This window comes from Serinus canaria, chromosome 10, assembly GCF_022539315.1.
Source record: "Serinus canaria isolate serCan28SL12 chromosome 10, serCan2020, whole genome shotgun sequence".
Lineage (NCBI taxonomy): Eukaryota > Metazoa > Chordata > Aves > Passeriformes > Fringillidae > Serinus > Serinus canaria.
The window spans coordinates 156,190-175,110 of record NC_066324.1 but is presented as its reverse complement, the minus strand read 5'-3'; the positions used below and the strand labels follow the sequence as shown (position 1 = coordinate 175,110).

The 18,921-nt window shown below is 65.9% G+C and overlaps 3 protein-coding genes across 8 annotated transcripts; 1 reads left to right on the top strand and 2 right to left on the bottom strand.

Moving 5' to 3' along the window:
- Nucleotides 1–791: 791 nt before the first annotated feature.
- LOC103824584 (E3 ubiquitin-protein ligase RNF19B-like) lies at nt 792–6,897 on the bottom strand. 4 transcript variants are annotated; one of them, XR_007778458.1, is made up of 10 exons: nt 6,680–6,897; nt 5,467–6,060; nt 4,880–5,061; nt 4,411–4,561; nt 3,894–4,056; nt 3,351–3,465; nt 3,111–3,245; nt 2,829–3,021; nt 1,509–2,702; nt 792–1,425 (listed from the first exon to the last, which is right to left on the bottom strand). XR_007778458.1 is itself a non-coding variant. In XM_030236313.2 (9 exons), exons 2-9 carry the CDS (start codon nt 5,904–5,906, stop codon nt 2,543–2,545), a joined length of 1,539 nt encoding a protein of 512 aa, XP_030092173.1. In that variant the 5' UTR covers nt 5,907–6,060; nt 6,680–6,897; the 3' UTR covers nt 792–2,542. The 4 variants fall into 4 exon arrangements, 2 of the variants coding, with proteins under 2 accessions (XP_030092173.1, XP_050834575.1); XR_003945728.2 differs by having other exon boundaries at nt 792–2,328; nt 2,436–2,702; XM_030236313.2 differs by having other exon boundaries at nt 792–2,702.
- A 553-nt stretch (nt 6,898–7,450) lies between these two features.
- ZNF513 (zinc finger protein 513) lies at nt 7,451–11,816 on the top strand. Of its 3 annotated transcripts, none has more exons than XM_050978616.1 (3): nt 7,451–7,759; nt 9,632–10,222; nt 10,680–11,816. In XM_050978616.1, the coding sequence occupies exons 1-3, from the start codon at nt 7,546–7,548 to the stop codon at nt 11,429–11,431; spliced, it is 1,557 nt and encodes a 518-aa protein (XP_050834573.1). In that variant the 5' UTR covers nt 7,451–7,545; the 3' UTR covers nt 11,432–11,816. The 3 variants fall into 3 exon arrangements, with proteins under 3 accessions (XP_050834573.1, XP_030091524.2, XP_050834574.1); XM_030235664.2 differs by having other exon boundaries at nt 9,629–10,222; XM_050978617.1 differs by having other exon boundaries at nt 7,456–7,585; nt 9,629–10,222.
- Nucleotides 11,817–11,905: 89 nt separating this feature from the next.
- Nucleotides 11,906–18,687, bottom strand: SNX17 (sorting nexin 17). Its single transcript, XM_050978620.1, has 15 exons — nt 18,523–18,687; nt 16,426–16,500; nt 16,110–16,227; nt 15,756–15,820; nt 15,566–15,676; nt 15,115–15,205; nt 14,851–14,938; nt 14,416–14,485; nt 14,208–14,300; nt 13,866–14,069; nt 13,430–13,552; nt 13,232–13,309; nt 13,003–13,077; nt 12,675–12,716; nt 11,906–12,586 (listed from the first exon to the last, which is right to left on the bottom strand). The coding sequence occupies exons 1-15, from the start codon at nt 18,583–18,585 to the stop codon at nt 12,467–12,469; spliced, it is 1,416 nt and encodes a 471-aa protein (XP_050834577.1). The 5' UTR covers nt 18,586–18,687; the 3' UTR covers nt 11,906–12,466.
- Nucleotides 18,688–18,921: the final 234 nt, after the last annotated feature.

The following is an 18,921-nucleotide window of genomic DNA, read 5'->3' as shown; positions in this document are numbered from 1 at the left end:
AGAAAGTCTGTGTCTGCTCAAGGGATGGGGCACCAGGCATGCCCCTGAACTCACCTGCCTATAGCACCCATAGAGCTGCACCTTCTGTCAAGGTGAGTCAAGAGGCAGCTCCTCCCTGGTGCACAGCTCGGACAAGGGGTGCCAATGCCTGTGGCTGCTCCGGCAGGAGTGAAGCCCGTGGGCTGTGACACACTGGTGGAAGGGTGTGGGCTCTACAGGTGGGCTCTCCCTGTGTAGCAGAAAGAGCCCGCTGGAAAAGAGCACTCTGTGGGGATCCATTATTTCTTTTCACACACAACTGGCTCCTTTTATGTGCATTTCCCACACTTATTCTTTCCCCCAGTCCCTCCTTCCCCCACAGCCTGGAGCTGTCCCACCTGCCCCAGGATCCCAGGGAGCCAGAAGCAGCAGACCCCATTGCTGTCCCTGTGCTCCTGTGCTCCTGGTGAGCTGCCAGCACCGAGCCTGCCAGGAACACAGTACCCCTGCATCTGTTCCCTGAGCAGCTGCAGCAAGGCAAGGCAAACACCTGCAGCTCTGAGGGTCTTTGCTGTGGCACAGGACCCACCACAGCATTCTGAGTAAAAATCAGCATGATAAAACAGCAACAGAGCACACAGAAAATGTCTATACATTACTAATGTGAGGTTGCCATGAATCAGAGCCATTTTGGGGACTCCACAGAGACTGGAGACTGCATCACAAACCTTAATGACCAGGAACAAAGTTTAAAACCAAACCTTCTGGAGATGGAGGCCTGGCAGCAGGAACGGAATGACAGCACGTGGCAATTGAGGCAAACTGGTTTTAATGTCACCAAGCAAAGTTGTCTCAGCTCAGGTTCTCAGGGATGGCAGAAATAACTAATACTTTAGGACTGCTTGTCCCTGTGACTATTCATTGTTTATTCAAAATCTGGAGTACCCTTGACCAGGATGTTGACAGCAGGGAGGAAGTGTGAGGTACTGAGCAGCCCCTTCTAAGAGTGATCCTGAGACAAACCCACCTGGCAGCAAGTGGAAGCTGTGCTAAGAACAAACCCACTTTTGCAAAGGAAAAAAGTCTTTCTGAGAGGTCTCCTCAGGCAGCCCCATTCCAGGGGAACATGGAAAGGGCCTGAGCAGCAAATCCAGCTGCAGCACTGGGGTGTGTGAGGCTCTGGAGCACCAGACTCACACAGGGCCTCAGGAGCCCAGCCTGGACACTGCAGACACCAGAGCAGTTCAGCACTGGACACCTCACTGCAGAGCACCAGGCACGGTGGGGAGCTGGGGCTGGGGGCTGCCAGGGAAGGGGTCAAAGGTGCCAGGAGAGGCAGCACCTGGGCTGGTGAGGGACAGACCGAACTGCAGAAGCCAAGACAACAGCCCAGGACCAGAAGAGTGGAGCTCATCTTCAAAACAGGAAGATCTATAGTGCAAGACACTGCCAAAGGCACAACCCCATCACGTGGGAATCCCTGAGCAGCTGGAGGAAGCTCTGCAGGTGAGCCAACTCACAAACCTCACCTCCTATGGAGACAGGCTGGGACAGCTGGGGATGTTCAGTCTGGAGAAGGATCCAGGGAGACCTTAGAGTCACAGTGCCTGAAGGGGCTCCAAGAAAGCTGGAGGGACATTGGACAAGGGCCTGGAGGGACAGGCAAGGGGAAATGGCTTCCCATTGCCAGAGGGCAGGGTTAAATGGAATATTGGGAAGAAATCCTTCCCTAGTGAGGCCCTGGCACAGGTTGCCCAGAGAAGCTGTGGCTGCCCCATCCCTGGAAGTGTTCAAGGCCAGGTTGGACAAGGCCTGGAGCAACTTGGCTCCAGGAAGATGTCCCTGCCCATGGCAAGGGACAGCAAGGAGCTTTAAGTTCCCTTCCAACCCAGATCCTCTACTCATTCTGTGACTGCCCACCTCTGAGCAGAAAAACATTCGGGAGCAGCAAAACATTCGGAAGCAGCTTTTTTCCCCAGGATGCTGTAGTGGAGGCAGAGTGGCAAGGATCCCAGGGCCTGAGACTATGCAACCCGCCTGGCAATAGGTCCCCTACAGCCCATGGTGCTCCCTCCACACTGGCCTTGCTGCAGGATGGATCCCTGAGGGGACCAGCACCAGAGGTGGGAGCTGGGGAGCTGCTGCCCTCCCCTAACCCTGCAGCCTGCTCTCAGGGCAGATCAGCTGGTACAGGCAGGGCAGAGGGCACTCCAGATAACCCGAGCATCACCTGGGCAGCCTCCTCCTCACACAGGTCAGATGTGATGCCTATCGTGCACACCAGTGGGCTGCCAGGGGGCTGTGCTGTCTGGAGAGTTTTGCCACAGGAGACAGAGCAGCTTTTATTTCCTAGTGAAAAGAAAGCAGAGCAGCTTTATTTCCTAGTGGTGCCTCTGGGAAAGGGGCGGACGGGGCTAGTGCAGGGTGCAGCAGTGCTGGGTGCAGCTGGCACCCACCCAGGACCAGCTCCCAGGGCTGGGTGTGCTGGCAGAGAGGGACTGGCTCTGCCACAGGAGGGCACAGAGCCTGTGTGTGGATCAAGACTCTCCCCCTCAGGCCCCCATCACTCCACAGGGACACTGACAGAGCTGCCCCTGTCACTGGTGGCTCCCAGGGAGTCCCCAGAGAGGCTCTGCCCAGACAGGGCACTGCTGAGGCTCTGCTGCCGGGCAGAACGTGGCACCGCTTCCACTGACACCTCCACCTCGATGGTGACACCTTCCCTGCAGACAGACAGACAGACACTGAGGGCAGCGGCCTGAAGGGGAACATCCCGTCCTTGCCCAGCACAGCGGGGATGCTGTGTTTGGAAGGGATGTGCAACCCCTGCCCCTTGGCACCCTGCCTACCTGTCAGAGGTGTCCTGGCCCTCACTCAGCATGCTCCCAGCGAGGGCCACCGTGCTGGCTGACTGGCTGTCCCGTTCCGGCCAGGCCGGCGCCGGGCGCGGGCTGCGACTGCTGCTGGGGAGGGAGGCGGTGGCGTCCGGAGCTCCGTCCTCAGCCGCTCTGGGGCTGGGCAGCACGGACCACAGCTCGTTCACTGCGGAGAGAGAGCACGCCGTTCCCACGGACTGCCCCTGCTGCAGCAGGGAGGGCACAGGCCGGGCCTGCCAGCCATGTGGGACCCACGCTTGGCCAGGTTGTCCAGCTCCACCACGCCGAGGTCGCCGGGCGTGCGGCCGCCCCTGCAGCCCCAGCGGCTCCGGCACAGCGACAGCACCACGGTCCCGTACACGTAGGTGAGCACCAGGGGCACGCCGACACCTGTGGGCAGACAAAGGGTCACTGCCCAGCCCAGTCCTGCTGCCTCTGGTCCCAGACATCCCCCACAGTCCCACCCCCACCGTGGGCAGTGCCCTCAGCACTCACCCACAGTGAGAGCTGTTATGATGGGGGACACAAAGAGAGACAGGAGGACGCTGCTGGTGACAGAGAGGCACTGCTGGCACCCGGAGAGGCTGCTTCGCCGGCTCTGGCCCAGCACCTCGAGGACAAGACAGAAAGGTGAAAGGCTCTACAAAGACCTCGGCACAGCCCCAGGGACTCAGCCTCTTCTCTGCCTGGCAGAGCTCCAGCCACAGCCACCCAGACACCCCTCCCTCTCCTCAGGGACAGGCAGCCACCACAGCACAGGTGTTCCAGGAGAGCCCCCCTAGAACCCTTCCTCCTTTCACCCACCCTGACCCCACTCCCCAGGCTGAGCACACCTGCACTGGCAGGGGCTGCTGGGGGCAGCAGAAGGTCCTGGCAAGGCAGGACTGTGGGCTGTCAGGGTGGCACAGAGATGTGCTAAGAGTAGTCAAGGGTAGCACAGGGATGTGCTGCGGGCAGCAGGGAGCACTGCAGGTCTGTCCAGGCCAAGAGCCATGGGCTACCAGGCTCAGCAGGGAGCAGGACCACAGCTGCCAGTACCTTCCTGCCCATGTAGATGGGGATCCCAATGGTGATGACAGGGACAGCAACACCCGCAGCAAGGGAGATGACCATGGGTGCTCCCAGCACCATGCCCAGCTGCCACAGGATCCTCCGGGTCCGGGACCACGGCCTCTTCCCCCAGAAGGTGCAGCCCGAGGGGCTGTGGGCACAGAGCGGGGCTGAGCCAAGGCTTCTGCGAGTGGCAGGCAGAGACCAGCACAGCCTGGCCCCATGTCAGGGGACATCCAGGAGCCCACCTGAGAGCAGGCAGCCAGGCTCCCCCAAGCCTGAGCTCCAGCTGCCTCCTACAGGGTGCCAGCAGCCAGCCCAGCCCTGCCAGAGCCAGCAGCACAGAGCACCCTGCTCCCCCTGGCTAACCCCAAACCTGGGGCAGGGCCTGGCTGCCCCCATCCCAGCTCCCCATCCTGTCAGGGGCCCCAGCCTCGGCCCAGGGCAGCCCTACAGACCCCCCAGTTCCTGTCAGAGCCCCCAGCCCCTAAGGCCCTGCACTGACCTCAGAAAGTGCACGTCAGAGATCTCCTGCAGGCAGAGCCAGCAGAAGAGGCAGCCACAGACCGTGCAGTTCATGCGGTTGCAGCTGCCATCGTTGATCTTCATGATGAAGGCGCTGCAGCGAGGACAGACCTTGATGTCCTCGGCCTCAGCTGGGGGGAGATGAGATGGGATGGGATGGGATGGGATGGGATGGGGGAGCAGGACAGAAGAGTGTGCACCCATCCCAGCCTGTCCCAGGCCTGTCCCTGTCCCAGTGTGCATCCATGCCAGCCTTCCCCATCCCACAGGAATCATGGGGGGAGCCAAGGTGCCTCTATACACCCTGGCCCAAGTGGCACAGGGGCTGTGAGACTGCAGCAGAAGGAACTCTGTATCCTAGCTCCAGCAGCCCCTCAGGCAGGAGGCACAGAGGCACAAGACTGTGCCAAACCCCAGCCCTGCTGCTCCCACCCTGGGCCAGGCCTCACCGTGGGCTGGCTCCTCCAGCTGTGCTGTGGGGGTGGCCAGGCTGGGGGCCGGTGGCACTGGTGCACAGGGGCCCTCGGGGTGCCAGGGCTGCCGGCAGTGGTAGCAGAACTCGGTGCCACAGCCCTCACGGCCACAGGTGAGGCGGGGACACTCGGCACAGCCATGGGCAAGGACAGCGTAGCTGTGGGGAGAAGGCAGCTGGGGCTGGGGTACAGCAGGGCGCCCCTCCCCGCACAGCCAGGCCAGGCCATGGCAGTCCTGGTCCTGTACTGAGCTGAGCCACAGCCCTGGCTCAGGAGAGCTGGGACTCACCCCCAGCTGGGACCCCACCCTGTCCAGCCTCAGCCCTGGGGCTCACAGAGTACCTAGCACAGGCAAGAACACCAACCCTGGCAGACAGAGCTGCACAGGCTCTGCAGCCAGACCAGGACTGGACACTTCCCTGGGCACACCCAGCCCAAGGCAGGACAAAAGGATGGGAACCCAGCCTGGGAAGGGCTCACAGGACACGGGCACACCCTGCTGCTGCGGGAGGGGCCCACGCCCACCCCGCACGGCCGCCCGTGCTGGGGCCCTGCTGCGGTACCTGCAGTCAGGTGCAGGGCACCAGCGGGTGCCGGGATCCGCCACCAGCAGCCGCCGCAGCAGGAACTCCTCGTACTTGTCGCGGAGGGCGGGCTCGGGGAGGAGCCGGTGCACGTCGTGGGGCTGGAGCGCGGCGGGGCAGTGCGGGCAGGACACGGGCACGCGGCTCTCGGTGACGGCCAGGCGCAGGTACTGCTGCAGGCAGCCCCGGCAGGAGCGGTGCGAGCAGGAGCCCAGGCTGGGGAAGGCCTCGGGGGGCTGCGGCAGCAGGCACAGGGGGCACTCCTCCAGCGCCTGGCCCTCGCCCAGGGCCAGCACCACCCGTGTCTCCTCGGGCTCCGGCTCCGGTTGTGGTGGTGTCTCCTCCCCGACGGGCTGTGGCTTCCTCCTGAAGCAGCCCAGAAGGCGGCGGGGCCCGGGCACACGCGTGGGCTGCTCCATGGTGGCCCGCCGAGGTGGCCAGGGCTGCTGTTGAGCTACGGAGGGCAGCGGGGAGGAGCTGGCCCGGGTGCTGCCCCCATGGCCCGGCTCCTACCTGGGCCTCACCAGAGGTGGCAGCGGAGCCATGCCCAGGTGCAGTCGGGTGCCGCTCAGCCTGCAGAGGAACAGCCCCTGAGAGCCAGCCTGCGCCCTGGGACAGCCCCCGAGCGTGGCCTGCCCCATCCTGCCCCTTCAGATCTGCACGACGGGTCAGGACCACAGAGCTCCCAAATACCCAGCGTGGGGAAGAGAGTGGCAACACTGTGACAGCCAGCCCAGGCACAGGCAGCGTGACACTCACACCCACTCCCTCCCCAGGGCTAAAACACTTTTCACTGCAGCTCACGTGCCAAGGGACCCAAACCCCAGCTCATTCCGTGACCGGGAGCCAGGTGATTCCTGCAGTGGGGTAAATCTGTCCATTTCTCTTTGCTTGGAGCTCACAAATCCATGGCCACACCACACTCCCTGCCCGTGGTCCTTTCCGCCCTCCACCCCAAAGCGCTCCCCATCTCAGCAGCACTGCCACGTCCCACAGAGCACTCCCGGGCCAGAACCAGCGACCCTCAGGTGAGGCTGAGGAGTCCCAGCACCTGGGACCAGGCACTGGGTGGCTCTGCATAGCCCAGGGGACACGGCGCTTCCTAGGGGACACAGGGACACGGCGCTTCCCCGGGAGGGCAGGGGCGGGATTTCCGCGGTGACCGGGGAGCGACAGACGGCCAGGGCTGTACCTGTCAGCGGGGAATCATCGCTGGCAGCACGGCACGGCCACGGCTGCCCCGGGACGGCCCCAGCCCGGCACACGCAGCGCCCACGGGGCCTGCGAAGGGACAGCAGCGATCCGTGAAGGGGCCGAGCGCGGCTCACGCAGCCCGGGACGCGGAGCGGAGCCACCGGGAGAGCCCAGCCAGTGGCGCGGGTGGTGACGGGCACAGCCCGGGGACACGGCTGGGCTGCACCGGCCGCCTTCGGGACCGGCCAGAGCACGGCGTGACCGGCCGGCCAGAGGCCCTCGGGCCCAGCGGGCGAGACGCCAAGCCCCGGGTGTCCCCGGTGTGACCGGGCGAGGACACCGGAGAGACTCACTGGGGCCTGCCCTCCGCGCCGGCGCTCGGCGGGGCCGAACCCGGAGGGCACCGGGGGAGGAGCCGCAGCTTCCCCTGAAGGGACACAGAGACCAGCAGCGCCCGGCAGCGGCCCCGGTCCCGCCGGTGCCACCGCCTCTCGCCGGCCGGAAGGGGCGGAGCCGCTGCTGTCCCGCCCCGCCCCGCCCCCCGCCGGAGCCCCGAGGGCTGCCCGCCTATGCCGTGCGCCGGCCCGGCCCGGCCGCACGCCCCCGCCGGGCCCGGGCCCGCTGCCCTCATGCCGCGGCCGCGGGGCGGGCGGGGCCGGCGGCGGCGCTGCCTCTGCGCACGCGCCCGCTCCGCTTCCGGGTCGCGCGGGCGTTTCCGGCACAGCCCCCGCGCGCCCGGGGGAAGCGGAAGCGGAAGTGTCCGGTCGAGGCGGGGCGGCGGCGGCCGCCCCGGGCTGGCGGGGGCGGCTGGCGGGCCGCGGGCGGGCGGGCGGCGGGGCCGGGCCGGCGCCGGGGCCCGCCACGATGCCCCGGCGGAAGCAGAGCCACCCGCAGCCGGTGAAGGGTGAGTGCGCGGCGGGCCCGGGGGGCGGCGGCGGCGGCCCGGCGGGGACTCGCGGCGCTCGGAGCGCTGCAGCGGACGCCGAGGATGGCACCGAGGAGACGGCAAGAGCGGCGGTGGTGCTGCCCGGGGACCTGCTGCTGGGCCGTGGCCCGGCCTCCGAGAAGGGACCGCCAGGTGCGTGCGGCCCCCGCGGGGACGCCGCCCCTCTCCGGCAACCCCGCCGGCTGCGACGCGGCCCGGCCGGGCCGTACCGGGCCCGCGCTCGGCGCATCCGGCCGGGCCCGCCCTGCCACGGGCCCGCCCGGCGCGAGCTCCGGCCGAGCTTCCTCTCACGGGGGAGGCCCGGCCCCCGACGGGGCCCTGGGGTGGGTTCTGCCCGCCCGGCATTGACCCCCTGCACCGATCCCCGAACGCTCCTTCCCGCGAGGGTCCCGGGCACGACCGGGGGGGTTGTCCCGCGGGGGGTTGGGGGCCGTGCCCCGCAGCCGCCGCCGAGCTCAGCCCCGGGGTCCCGTTCCACCGCTCCCCTCGGCGCTGCGGGCCGTACGGAGCGCGCTCAGCCCCGGCCGAGGCAGCCGGAGGAGCGAGCGCTGCTCAGCTCCAGGGAGCTGCTCACCGCGACTGGCCGGGCTGGCGGGAGGCACTCCCCGCCCCGGGCACCGAGCACGGCGGGAACTGAACCGGGAGAGATGAGGGCACGGACTGTCCGGCCCCGTGCCTGTCCCCCGGGGCTGTGCCCTGCTCCGTGTGCTCGGCGGCTGCTGGGCTGTGCCGTGCTCCTGCTCTGGCACTGAGGGACGGGGCTGCTCCGAGGGCTCTGCTTCCCTGCCCTGGAACAGCTGCTTGGCAGCCCTGGGAGCCTGCCAGGGGGTTGGGGACAAATTCCACCAGGAATACCTGTCCTTCCCAAATTCCACCAGGAATACCTGTCCTTCCCAAATTCCACCCGGAATACCTGTCCTCCCATTCAGCCCCAGCCCAGGAGCAGGACTAGGACCCCAGCCCCCTGAACCAGGCAGGACAGACAAGCTGTGCCATGTGGGCACTGGCACGGCCCTTTAGGGGACAGTGCTCTGGGGATGCTGTGGCACTGCTGGCCTGAGGGGACAGGGATTCCCTCAGCGTGGGACTGGCCCGAGGGGACAAGTGGTTGCCTTGGCAGAGGGCTTGAGGCAGTGTCGAGTTCCCCCGTAACAGCCAGGCCTTGGCAGGATGCCCTTTTCTGGTGTCTGTGTTTCCAGCAGTGCTTGTTGAAGGGCCTGGGAGGCTGGAGGGACCTCCCTGTCCCACAGCATAGGTCAGCCTCGTCAGCTGGACACAGCCCGGGTGGCAGCAGCAGGGGGACAGTCTAGGGTGGTCCCAGGATGGGGGGCAGCTGCTGAGTCTGACAGGCCCCAGGGGTGCAGGGCAGGCACAGAACGGGGCCAGCAGGGCATGGCTCTCAGCTGGTCATGGTAAGCTGCCCCTCCATCCCCCAGCACCAGCCTGGGGGCACTTGTGGAGCACAGGGGCTGCAGAAGGATGAGTCTGTGCCCAGCCGAGAAGTTCTGTTTGAGAGTCTGGCACAGCCTCCCCCCTGCTGCCACCAGACAGTGGCTCTGTGGGAGTGGAGGAATGCCTCCTGCAGGATAGAAGGAGCTGGTGTTGGAGCTCCCTGGTGCCAGCCATGCGAGTGCAACCAACTGCCAACCCGGGGCTGGGGCAGCACCACAGTGAGAGGGGCACAGCGCAGCTCTATGGACAGCCTTTTCTCCAGCCTGGGCCAGGCTGTGCCCACCACCTTCTACCCCCCAGGCCCAGCAGTGCCGGTGGGTGATGGATCCACCCATCCTCCCACCCTTCCTGGTGCCAGGGTCTTGCCCAGCCATGCAGAAGTGTCAGGGTTTCCCAAGACACCCAGAACAGCCCCTCAGCAGGGCATTGGGACAGGCTGTGGCTGCGGGGCTCCTCCTGGGTGCTACGGGGTGGGACAGGGGGCGTAGGCAGAGGGGCAGTGCCCAGGCCAGCCGGGCTGACACCACCCCATCCCCACGGTGTTCTCAGCAGACACACTGGTGGGGAAGATCGCTATTCCAGCGTACGCCCTGAGCGACGACGACTGCTCCTCCGGGTACCAGCAGCTGAGCGTGGAGAGTGACCCCGAGGAGGGGGGCGAGCCCGGCCCTGCCGCCCTGCCCTGCCGCCAGTGCGGGCTGCAGCTGGCTGCCAGCCTGGGCCAGAGCTGCCTGCAGTGCGCCGGCGCTGAGGGTGGCCGCAGCCAGCGCATCGTCTACTCCTGCCAGCTCTGCCCCTTCGCCTCCCACTACTCCAGCCACCTCAAGCGCCACATGAAGACACACAACGGGGAGAAGCCTTTCGCCTGCCCGCAGTGTGCCTACGCCTCTGCCCAGCTGGTGAACCTGACCCGGCACCTGCGCACGCACACCGGGGAGAAGCCGTACCGCTGCACGTGCTGCAGCTTTGCCTGCAGCAGCCTGGGCAACCTCAAACGCCACGAGCGGGTGCACAGCCAGGACAAGCCCTTCCAGTGTGCCGCCTGCGACTATCGCTGCAACCAGAGCCGCAACCTGAAGCGGCACATGCTCAGCCACCGCCTGCCTGAGGGCGAGGGGCCGCACCGGCGGGACAAGGACCCAGGTAAAGGTCGGAGGGTGTGGGGAGAGCTACTGCAGGGACTTTGGGGCTGGCGCAGGGCACAGATCCTGCCACTGACCCGAAGTCATGATACTGCCAGGCTCACTGGGGCAGTGCAGCTCATCGCAGAGCCAGTCCTCGCTGGCGCTGGGGCTCATCGCAGAGCCAGTCCTCGCTGGCGCTGGGGCTCATCGCAGAGCCAGTCCTCGCTGGCGCTGGGGCTCATCGCAGAGCCAGTCCTCGCTGGCGCTGGGGCTCATCGCAGAGCCAGTCCTCACTGGCGCTGGGGCTCATCGCAGAGCCAGTCCTCGCTGGCACTGGGGCTCATCGCAGAGCCAGTTCTCGCTGGCGCTGGGGCTCATCGCAGAGCCAGTCCTCACTGGCACTGGGGCTCATCGCAGAGCCAGTCCTCGCTGGCGCTGTGCCACCCAGCTCACAACCCCGTCTCTTTGTCCCGCAGAGCCACTGCTGCCAGAGCTGAGCCTGCACGTGGGCAGCGGCAGCGGCCCCTTCCTGCCCGGCTGCGCGCGGCTGCGGGGCGAGGAGGCGGCCGCGCTGCCCGAGCTGCTCTTCCCCTTCACGTGCCGCATGTGCGGGCTGGTGCTGGACGACGGGTTCGCGCAGGACGAGGGCCTGGCCGAGCAGGTCTGTGGGCGCTGCAGCCTGGCGGTGCTGGGCACTGAGCCGGGTGCCAGCCCCCGGAAGGGCACCGGGGACAAGGGCTTTGCCTGCAGCCTCTGCCCCTTCGTCACCCACTACCCCAACCACTTGGCGCGGCACATGAAGACGCACAGCGGGGAGAAGCCCTTTGCCTGCCCGCTCTGCCCCTACGCCTCCGCCCACCTGGACAACCTGAAGCGGCACCAGCGCGTGCACACGGGTGAGAAGCCCTACAAGTGCCAGCTCTGCGACTACGCCTGCGGCAACCTGGCCAACCTCAAGCGTCACGGACGCATCCACTCAGGCGACAAGCCCTTCCAGTGCAGCCTCTGCAGCTACAGCTGCAACCAGAGCATGAACCTGAAGCGGCACATGCTGCGGCATACGGGCGAGAAGCCCTTCCAGTGCCGGGACTGCTCCTACACCACTGGTCACTGGGACAACTACAAGCGCCACCAGAAGATCCACGGCCACACAGCCGAGAGCTGGGTGAACCCGCGCAATGCCAAAGCCCTCCTGGCCCCCCCAGCCGTGGGCACGGCCCTGCCCTGAGACAGCACTTAGCCCGGCAGTGGGCCTGGGGTGCCGCGGTGCCTGCCCTCCCTGGGGGAGGGAGGACAGGTGGGCACCTCCACGGGGGCTTAGGGCTGCCTTATGCCAGGCCCAGAGGAACACTGGGGCCTCCAGCAGCCCCGTCCTGCCTGGGCAGGGTGAAGTCATGACCGGCAGCTCTGCTTCCTGCCCGTGTGGCAGCACGGCCATGTCCCCAGCCACCCCAGCTGCCCATTTCTGCCTGCTGGAGCCTTCCTCTGCCGGGGTTTGGGGAAAAGGGGGGAGGGGGGAACAGGACTGGTTCCATGGCTGCTGCCGTGCTGGTCGGTGTAATTTATATTGTGTATAAAAGCATTAAACAGTCAGTTTTGTTATCGGCTCTTCACCCTGGGGGCCTTGTTCTGCTACAGAGGACAGCACAGGGCTGGCACGGAGACGGGAGGGACAGCAGCCACCCCCCAACAGACAGCCTGGTAACAATCAGGATCCGTTTTAATCATTGTTGCAGTGTGTAAACATCAGTTACTGTCCATTAATGCTCTGTCGGGCTGAGCAGCAGGAGATAGGTGGTTACAAGCCTAGATTATGCTGGCGTCTATGAGCGGGTTAGAGGGGACTCTGCGCGGAGCCCCCGAGACAGCTTACTGCACTCTGTCTCGGAGCACAAACCTAAATGCTAATTTGGCATTATGGAGCCTGCCTGGCTCTGCCCCCAGGCTGGGCCAGGCCTTCCCAGATGGGACAGGAGCAGCTCTGCCCCCAGGCCGGGCCAGGCCCTGCACTGCAGCTCCAGGGCTCTGCCCGGGCAAACTGTTCAGGTCAAACAAGCCCTCTCCCAGCTGGAGCCAGCAGCGGGAGGAGTTCAGCTGCCCCCACCCGAAGGCAGTGGCGGGCTGGGGGTGAGCTCCCAGCCCCGGGGAGCAGGGAAAGGTGGATGTAGCAGGTGAGAGGCACGTTGATTGCAACCTGGCTGCAGGTCGTACATTCCTCAGCGAAGGCCCTTGCTCAGGCCGGGGCTGTCCTGGGAAGGGGGCACTACAGATCCTCATCGCCAATGCCCTCAAAGGCGTAATTGCCGTGGAAGTCGTTAGCAGCCACGTCGTTTGCAGAGCTGGAGTGGCTGATCCCACGCAGGCTGACAGAAGTGAGCTTGCTCTGTGGAGAAGGGAGATGTTAGGGAGGACACCCCTAGCTCCCCTACCCACTTGTCCTGAAGTCTCTGGTGCACCCACACACAACTCACCGAGAGTTTGGCCATGGGCTCCCAGGAGGCATCAGGTGAGTCCTGTGAGGACAGCACAGTTAGGCAGCACAGGGTCGTGGGACACAACCCCACCTTTCCTCCTACCTGCCCCCCTCCGTCCCCAGGGAGTCTGGCTCACTGAGTTGGTCCAGGACCTCTTTCCCTTCCCAGGGCCCTGGAAGCAGAGCACCACAGCCCTGCTGTCCTTTGGGCTTGCCCCAGCCCTGCCAAGGGGAGAGTGCCTCTTCTGGAGGCAGTGAGTTCTGGTACACAACACAAGCCTGTGATTACTCGTGTCCCCCACCCAGAGCTGCAGGGTCCCACTCACCAGCAGCGGGGGTGACTTCACAGCTTGCTGGCTGTCTGAGCGCCGCAGGGCCCCGTTCACCCGCCGCCGAAACATCTGCAGGAGGAGCTCAGCTCAGCCACAGCGTCAGCTCCGGGCTTATAACCAGCCCTGGGGATGCTAGCCCCATCCTGAGGGGAGCACTCAGGACCCAGTCCAGGCCCTGGGCTGGGATCACACTCCAGAGCCATCATCCAGCCCCAACCCTCACCTTACGGATGCTGCCTCCAGATTTTTTCACCATCAGCTCATCCACCATGGACTGCAAGCAGATGCTCAGCATGATGGCCTGCAAGGGAGAAGTGTCACGGGGCCCTATGCACACCCCACCCTTCCCACACACTATGCAGGGCCCAGCCCAGCCCTTCCCCTCACAGCCACCATCAGCCTGCCATGCAGGCAGCTCTACCTGGGGGCTGGTGATGGTGACCCACTGCAGCCGGTCCTTGCTCATCAGGTATTCAAAAGCCAGCTCCAGCTTCACCTCGGACTTCCCTGGGCTGCTCCCCGACGGGCCATTGTTCATGGGCACCTGTGAGGACACACACCAAGGCTGGGAGCCTCCAGAGGGGAAGGAGCAGCTCCACAGAGAGCAGTGCAGCTTGAGGGCAGCACCAAGCCAAGTGTGGGACACCTGCCCAGTGCCCACCAGTCTTCTGCCACTGTCGGGTCCCCTCCAATGTCCTCACACCAATGATCCCCTCAGCCCCAAGGCATGATTCAGACCCTCTCCAGGCCTACTGGGCCAGAAGCTGTCATCAGAGCCAGCACCTTTCCTAGGAAGAGGCGCCAGCCCAGCCTGGCACACCCCCCAGCCCCCTCCCTGCTCTCCAGGCGTCACTCACCGAGGATGTGACCCTCCAGCACCGCATGCGTGTGACCTTGAAGCTGCCCTCCTTGATCTGCTCGTTGGGCAGCCGCACCTGGAAGTTGAGCTCGTTGTTGCCGGCGCTGACGACGACGTGGCAGCCCTTCTCAGGGAAGTCGGTGACGCAGGGGTCGAACTTGAGATAGCCGTAGTACTTGAGGGTCTGCGCCAGGCGGATGAACTGCAGGCAGGGCCAGGGGTGCTCAGCACTGCCGCCCACCCGGGCCAGGAACAGGCCACCAACTGGTACCACACGTCACGTGGAGAGGGCTGGTGCAGAGCCAGAAGGCCCCAGTCCTGGCACTGTACCCTGTCCTACCTCCTTCTTGGAGACCTTTTCTTGCAGGGACTTCAGCTGCCGGTGCTGTTCCTTGTTGACAAGGATCCATCCGTGTTCGATGTCTGACACCGTCTACAGGCAGCAGAGGTTGGTGAGCGCCTGGGACCGGAGCTCCCCAGCCCCTGCACAGCTGTGGCCAAGGAGTGCAGTGTCCATCCTCACCTGGCTGTGCCACACCAACCCTCACCTGTGCATACAGCAAGTTCAACCCCACACGGTGCTCCATCACATCATCGTCATAGGCCGAGTCCCAGTAGCTGGAAGGGAACCACAGGGGTTAGCCTGCTCCCCACCTCCTGACAGCAGTGAAGAGAAAATCACCTTCCTGTGGGCTGGTAACCATCAGTCACCGTGCCCTGCTCCCCATGTAAGCCGGCTGCCATGGGAAGGTAGGAATGAGCTGAGCACAGCAGGGCAGCCCAAGCTCCAGTGTCATGGTCAGGGATGCTCAGCTATGATCCTGGGGCCCAAAGCATCAGTGGGCAGCAATGGCAGGAGGAGAGGGTCCCTCTGTGGAACAGGGAGCCCTGGGCAGTGGGCAGCAGTGGCAGGAGGAGAGGGTCCCTCTGTGGAACCGGGAGCCCTGGGCACCACCCCAGTGCTGCCCCACAGCCCCAGTCACCTCTTGCGCAGGATGATCTGGAACTCGGGGTTGTGCAGGCTGGTCACTGACACGTAGGGCAGCTCAAACTCCTGCAGCTTCCGCACAACTGCGGGGAAACACCAGCTCAGCAGCTCCTCTGGGCAGCAGGAGCCCCATGGCCCTGAGGAAAACAGCTGGGCCCCCCACCCAGGGCTGGGCCCCCCACCCAGGGCTGGGCCCAAGCACACAGCCCTCACTCCAGGGAGGGGGCACAGATGTGCCACCACAGTGGGCTCTACTCACAGGAGAAAGCTCCATCCTTGGTCTCTCTCACTAGGAAGAGGCTGAAGTAGCCAACTAGGTCATCTGGCAGATCCAGCTTGGAGGCCACAGCCTGGGAGGAAGAGCAGGATAGCCCCAACATAGTCCCAACATGGTAGCAAGACCCACGTGCATTCTGGGGCCTCCCAACAGCAGGAAGGCAGCACCTCTGCTGCCCTGTGGCCAGGCCTGGGCTCCTTTCAACCAGGAAACAGCTAGGGGACCCTGAACATCAGTCAGGACCCAGACACACCCTGCAGCACACCCATTTCAGCTCCCAGCTTCCAGCCCCAGCAAGTCAACCCTGCTCCAGTGTGGGCAGATGACAGGGGAGGGCAGGAGGGGCTACCAGGCTGAGAGAACCCCACACAAGTGGGAAACCCCAGAAGGCAGCAGGAGGGGCTGGTCCCACCCAGCACGAGAGTTGTGGCACCTCAAGGACATCCTCTGTCTGGTCCGACGTAAGGATGGTGACCTTGACCTTCTGCCCGTTGGAGAGCAGCACCTCCAGCACCACCTCCTCTGTGGGGATCTGCTGCGTCTCCTGCAGAGAGAACAGCACTGGCACCCCAGCCCCTCAGCAGACTGGGGGCCCCCCAGAGCTGCCCCAGCTGTGCCCTCACCTGCTGGGCCTTGCGCAGGAAGCTGTTGAAGGTCTCGCTGCCGCCCAGCGTCGGGTCCTGCCGCACTGCAGGAGGGGCACGAGCGGTCAGGCGTCCCGTGGGAAGGGGCAGGGACCCACATCACTGCCTGCCCCTCCTGCAGCCCCTCAGCTTGCCCTCAGACTGCGTGCTGGGCCAGCCAGGGGCCCCCCTGCACAGCCCCACTCTGCCAGGGCAGGCAGGGGCTGGGACAGGAGCTGGCACCCAGGGGACAAGCCCATCAAATGCCAGTTCTGCCCTGAGAGGTGCAAGATGCACCGCAGGGAGTGGAGCAGGGCAGGGAGGAAGCCATGGACCGTGCCCTGCACAGCTTACCAGCCTGCATGTACTTCTCCAGCTGCTCCCGGCGCTTCTCTACCTCTTCTGGGGTGAGCGTGAAGATCTTCTTTGGGGGAAAGGCTGGGACCACGTTGGCGCCATACTCCTTCCTCAGCTAGGGCAAGAACAGAGCGCTCCAGGAACCTCCCAAGGGACACTGGCTGCCCTGATCCCCCACCCTCGCCAATCCCCAGGGACCTAGCAAGGGGAGCAGAGAGCTTCCAGCACCCTTTATCCACGTGGGAGTCCAGCAGCACCCAAGAGCCCGGATGGAATGTGGCAGAGCAGGAGCTGCTGCCCGCTGTCCCCGTACCTGCTCGTGCAGGCCCAGGAGCTGGCTGTAGCGCACCCGGCAGTGCAGCACCCCGTTCACATGGATGTTGTAGGCCTGCAGGGAAAGAGGCCACTCAGAGCCAGCACCTGACAGCTGGAGGGACCCCAGGATGCCAGGGAGCACCCAGGAAAAGGCAATAGTCCCGAGGACCCTGCGGAAGGGCAGATGGACAGAATTGTTCAGGAAGTATGAGCACATCCAAGAGATGTGCCACTGGACACCAGGAAGGTCTAACCCTGTCTGCCCAGCCGTGGGGAGCACAGAGCCACGCTGCAGCCCCAAAAGACAAGGACAGCCTTCTCCACTGCCAGGGCTTCACAAGGAGCAGGTCCCTAGCTGAGCCCCCTCTAATCCGGCTCAGCTCCTGCAGATGCCACAGGCAAAGCACAGGTGTGAGTGCAGAACACACGGGGAACACCTGGCAGAGCACAGGTGTCAGTGCAGAACACACAGGGAACACCTGGCAAAGCACAGGTGTCAGTGCAGAACACACAGGGAACACCTGGCAAAGCACAGGTGTGAGTGCAGAACACACGGGGAACACCTGGCAGAGCACAGGTGTCAGTGCAGAACACACAGGGAACACCTGGCAGAGCACAGGTGTCAGTGCAGAACACACAGGGAACACCTGGCAGAGCATACAGGGAACACCTGGCAGAGCACAGGTGTGAGTGCAGAACACATAGGGAACACCTGGCAGAGCACAGGTGTGAGTGCAGAACACATAGGGAACACCTGGCAGAGCACAGGTGTGACTGCAGAGCACACAGGGAACACCTGGCAGAGCACAGGTGTGAGTGCAGAACACATAGGGAACACCTGGCAGAGCACAGGTGTGAGTGCAGAGCACACGGGGAACACCTGGCAACTCCATGGCCCAGCTCCCAGCACCTCACTGTAGGCAGAGAGTCCTTGCAAGGGACAGCACTGTCCTCCCAGGTCCTGCCACCCCCCATAGCACCGTTTGGGAGGGCGAGAGGATGGCCATGAGCCCACAGCCAGCCGTGGCAGCCCAGCCCAGCCTCCCAGGGATGCCCCAGTGCCCTCCTGCTCCCGAGCGCTGGCACTGCCCAGGGCCCAGCAGAGGTCCCAGCCCAGCCAGGCTGGGGCTCACACGGGCACCTCCCCACCCAAACCAGCCCACGGCCTCGGGGCTGCTGTGGGGGGACCAGGAGGGACAGCGGCGGCACGGGCAGCACCCACACCTGCCCAAATCAGCGCTCTCCATCAGGCCACAGCTCCTGCCCAGGCCCCCGGCTCTCCCCAAGGTCTTCCCCAGGCCTGAGGAGCCTCAGCAGCAACGGAGGGCAAAGGGCAGGGGGGTCACAAGGACGAAACGCCTCGAGGGCTGCCTGCTCCAGCTCCCGTGGATCGCTAGGTCTCTCCATCGCCGCTCACCACCGGGACCCGGCCGTGCCCCGACCGGACCGCGGGGTCCCGGGCATCCCCCGGACAGGGATTTCGGCACGGCGGTCTTGAAGCCCAGGGCTGCCCACCCTCACCCCGAGAGCAGCGATCGATCCGGACCCTCCGCCCAGCCTGGGGGCTCTGCCGGCCCCGGGAAGGGGTCTGGGCACTCGAGAGCCACCGCCACCGGGCGGCAGCGTCCCGGCTCCGCTCCGGAGGCCCTCACGGCGCAGGGACCAAAACAGGAAGCCGGGACAAACGGACGGACGGGCGGGCCAGGATGAGCCGGAGCCGGGGATGAGACCGGACGGGGCCCCAGCGGGCTGCCCGCCCCCGCCCGCGGCGCCCGGGCAGGGCAAGGTCCGGACACCCCCGGGGCTGCTCCAGGGACCTCCCGCACCCGATCCGGAGGCGCGGGGGCGGCGGGGCCCGATCCCTGCTCGGCCCTGGCACAGGGCGCCGGCCGGAGACGGCAGCGGGCCGGGACCTGCCCGCCTCGCCCGGCCCCGGTCCCGGTCCTGATCCCGACCCGCCACCGCGCCGGGGCTGCGGACCCGCACGGCCCCACCGGGGCCGCACCGCACCCGGGCAGAGGAGCCGCGCCACCCACTCGGCTCCGCGGGGCGGCTCCGTTCTGCGGGACAGCTCCGCTCCCTCGGCCCCGCTCACCACGTAGGCGGCGGCGCCGCCGTCCCCGGCGCGGGTCTCGGTCTCGGGAATGGAGAAGTGCATGGCCGGGCCGAGCACGCCCCCGCTACCCGCCTCCCGCCGCCGCCATCTCGGGCCAGCACTCCCCGCGATGGCGCGGCCGGCAGCACCGCCCGCCCCAGGGCCGCCCCGCTCCGCCCCGCCCGGGGCCGTCGCTCTTCGCCCGCCCCGCTTCGCCCCGCTCCGCCCGCCCCGGGGCCGCCCTGCCGAGCCGTGCCCGCCCCGCCCGAGCGGCGCCGCCGCGCCAGGGCTGCAGGCGCGCCCGCAGCGCGTGCCCGCGGTGGGACGGCACCGGGGGGGCGGGGCCCGGGAGGGAGCCCCGGGAACGGACCGGCCCGCACCGGGGGTGACGTCACCGCG

Bases quoted from the DNA above. Each gene is read 5' to 3' on its own strand.
- ZNF513 (XM_030235664.2), top strand. From the start codon at position 7,546: ATGCCCCGGCGGAAGCAGAGCCACCCGCAGCCGGTGAAGGGTGAGTGC. The intron at 7,760-9,628 runs GTGCGTGCGGCC...CGGTGTTCTCAG, and splicing joins CTCCGAGAAGGGACCGCCAG to CAGACACACTGGTGGGGAAG. The intron at 10,223-10,679 runs GTAAAGGTCGGA...TTTGTCCCGCAG, and splicing joins CCGGCGGGACAAGGACCCAG to AGCCACTGCTGCCAGAGCTG.
- LOC103824584 (XM_030236313.2), bottom strand. From the start codon at position 5,906: ATGGAGCAGCCCACGCGTGTGCCCGGGCCCCGCCGCCTTCTGGGCTGC. The intron at 4,562-4,879 runs GTGAGGCCTGGC...ATCTCCCCCCAG, and splicing joins GCTGGAGGAGCCAGCCCACG to CTGAGGCCGAGGACATCAAG. The intron at 3,466-3,893 runs GTACTGGCAGCT...CTTGTCCTCGAG, and splicing joins CCATCTACATGGGCAGGAAG to GTGCTGGGCCAGAGCCGGCG.
- SNX17 (XM_050978620.1), bottom strand. From the start codon at position 18,585: ATGCACTTCTCCATTCCCGAGACCGAGACCCGCGCCGGGGACGGCGGC. The intron at 16,501-18,522 runs GTGAGCGGGGCC...CTTTCCCTGCAG, and splicing joins GCGGCGCCGCCGCCTACGTG to GCCTACAACATCCATGTGAA. The intron at 16,228-16,425 runs GTACGGGGACAG...TTCTTGCCCTAG, and splicing joins TCCTGGGCCTGCACGAGCAG to CTGAGGAAGGAGTATGGCGC.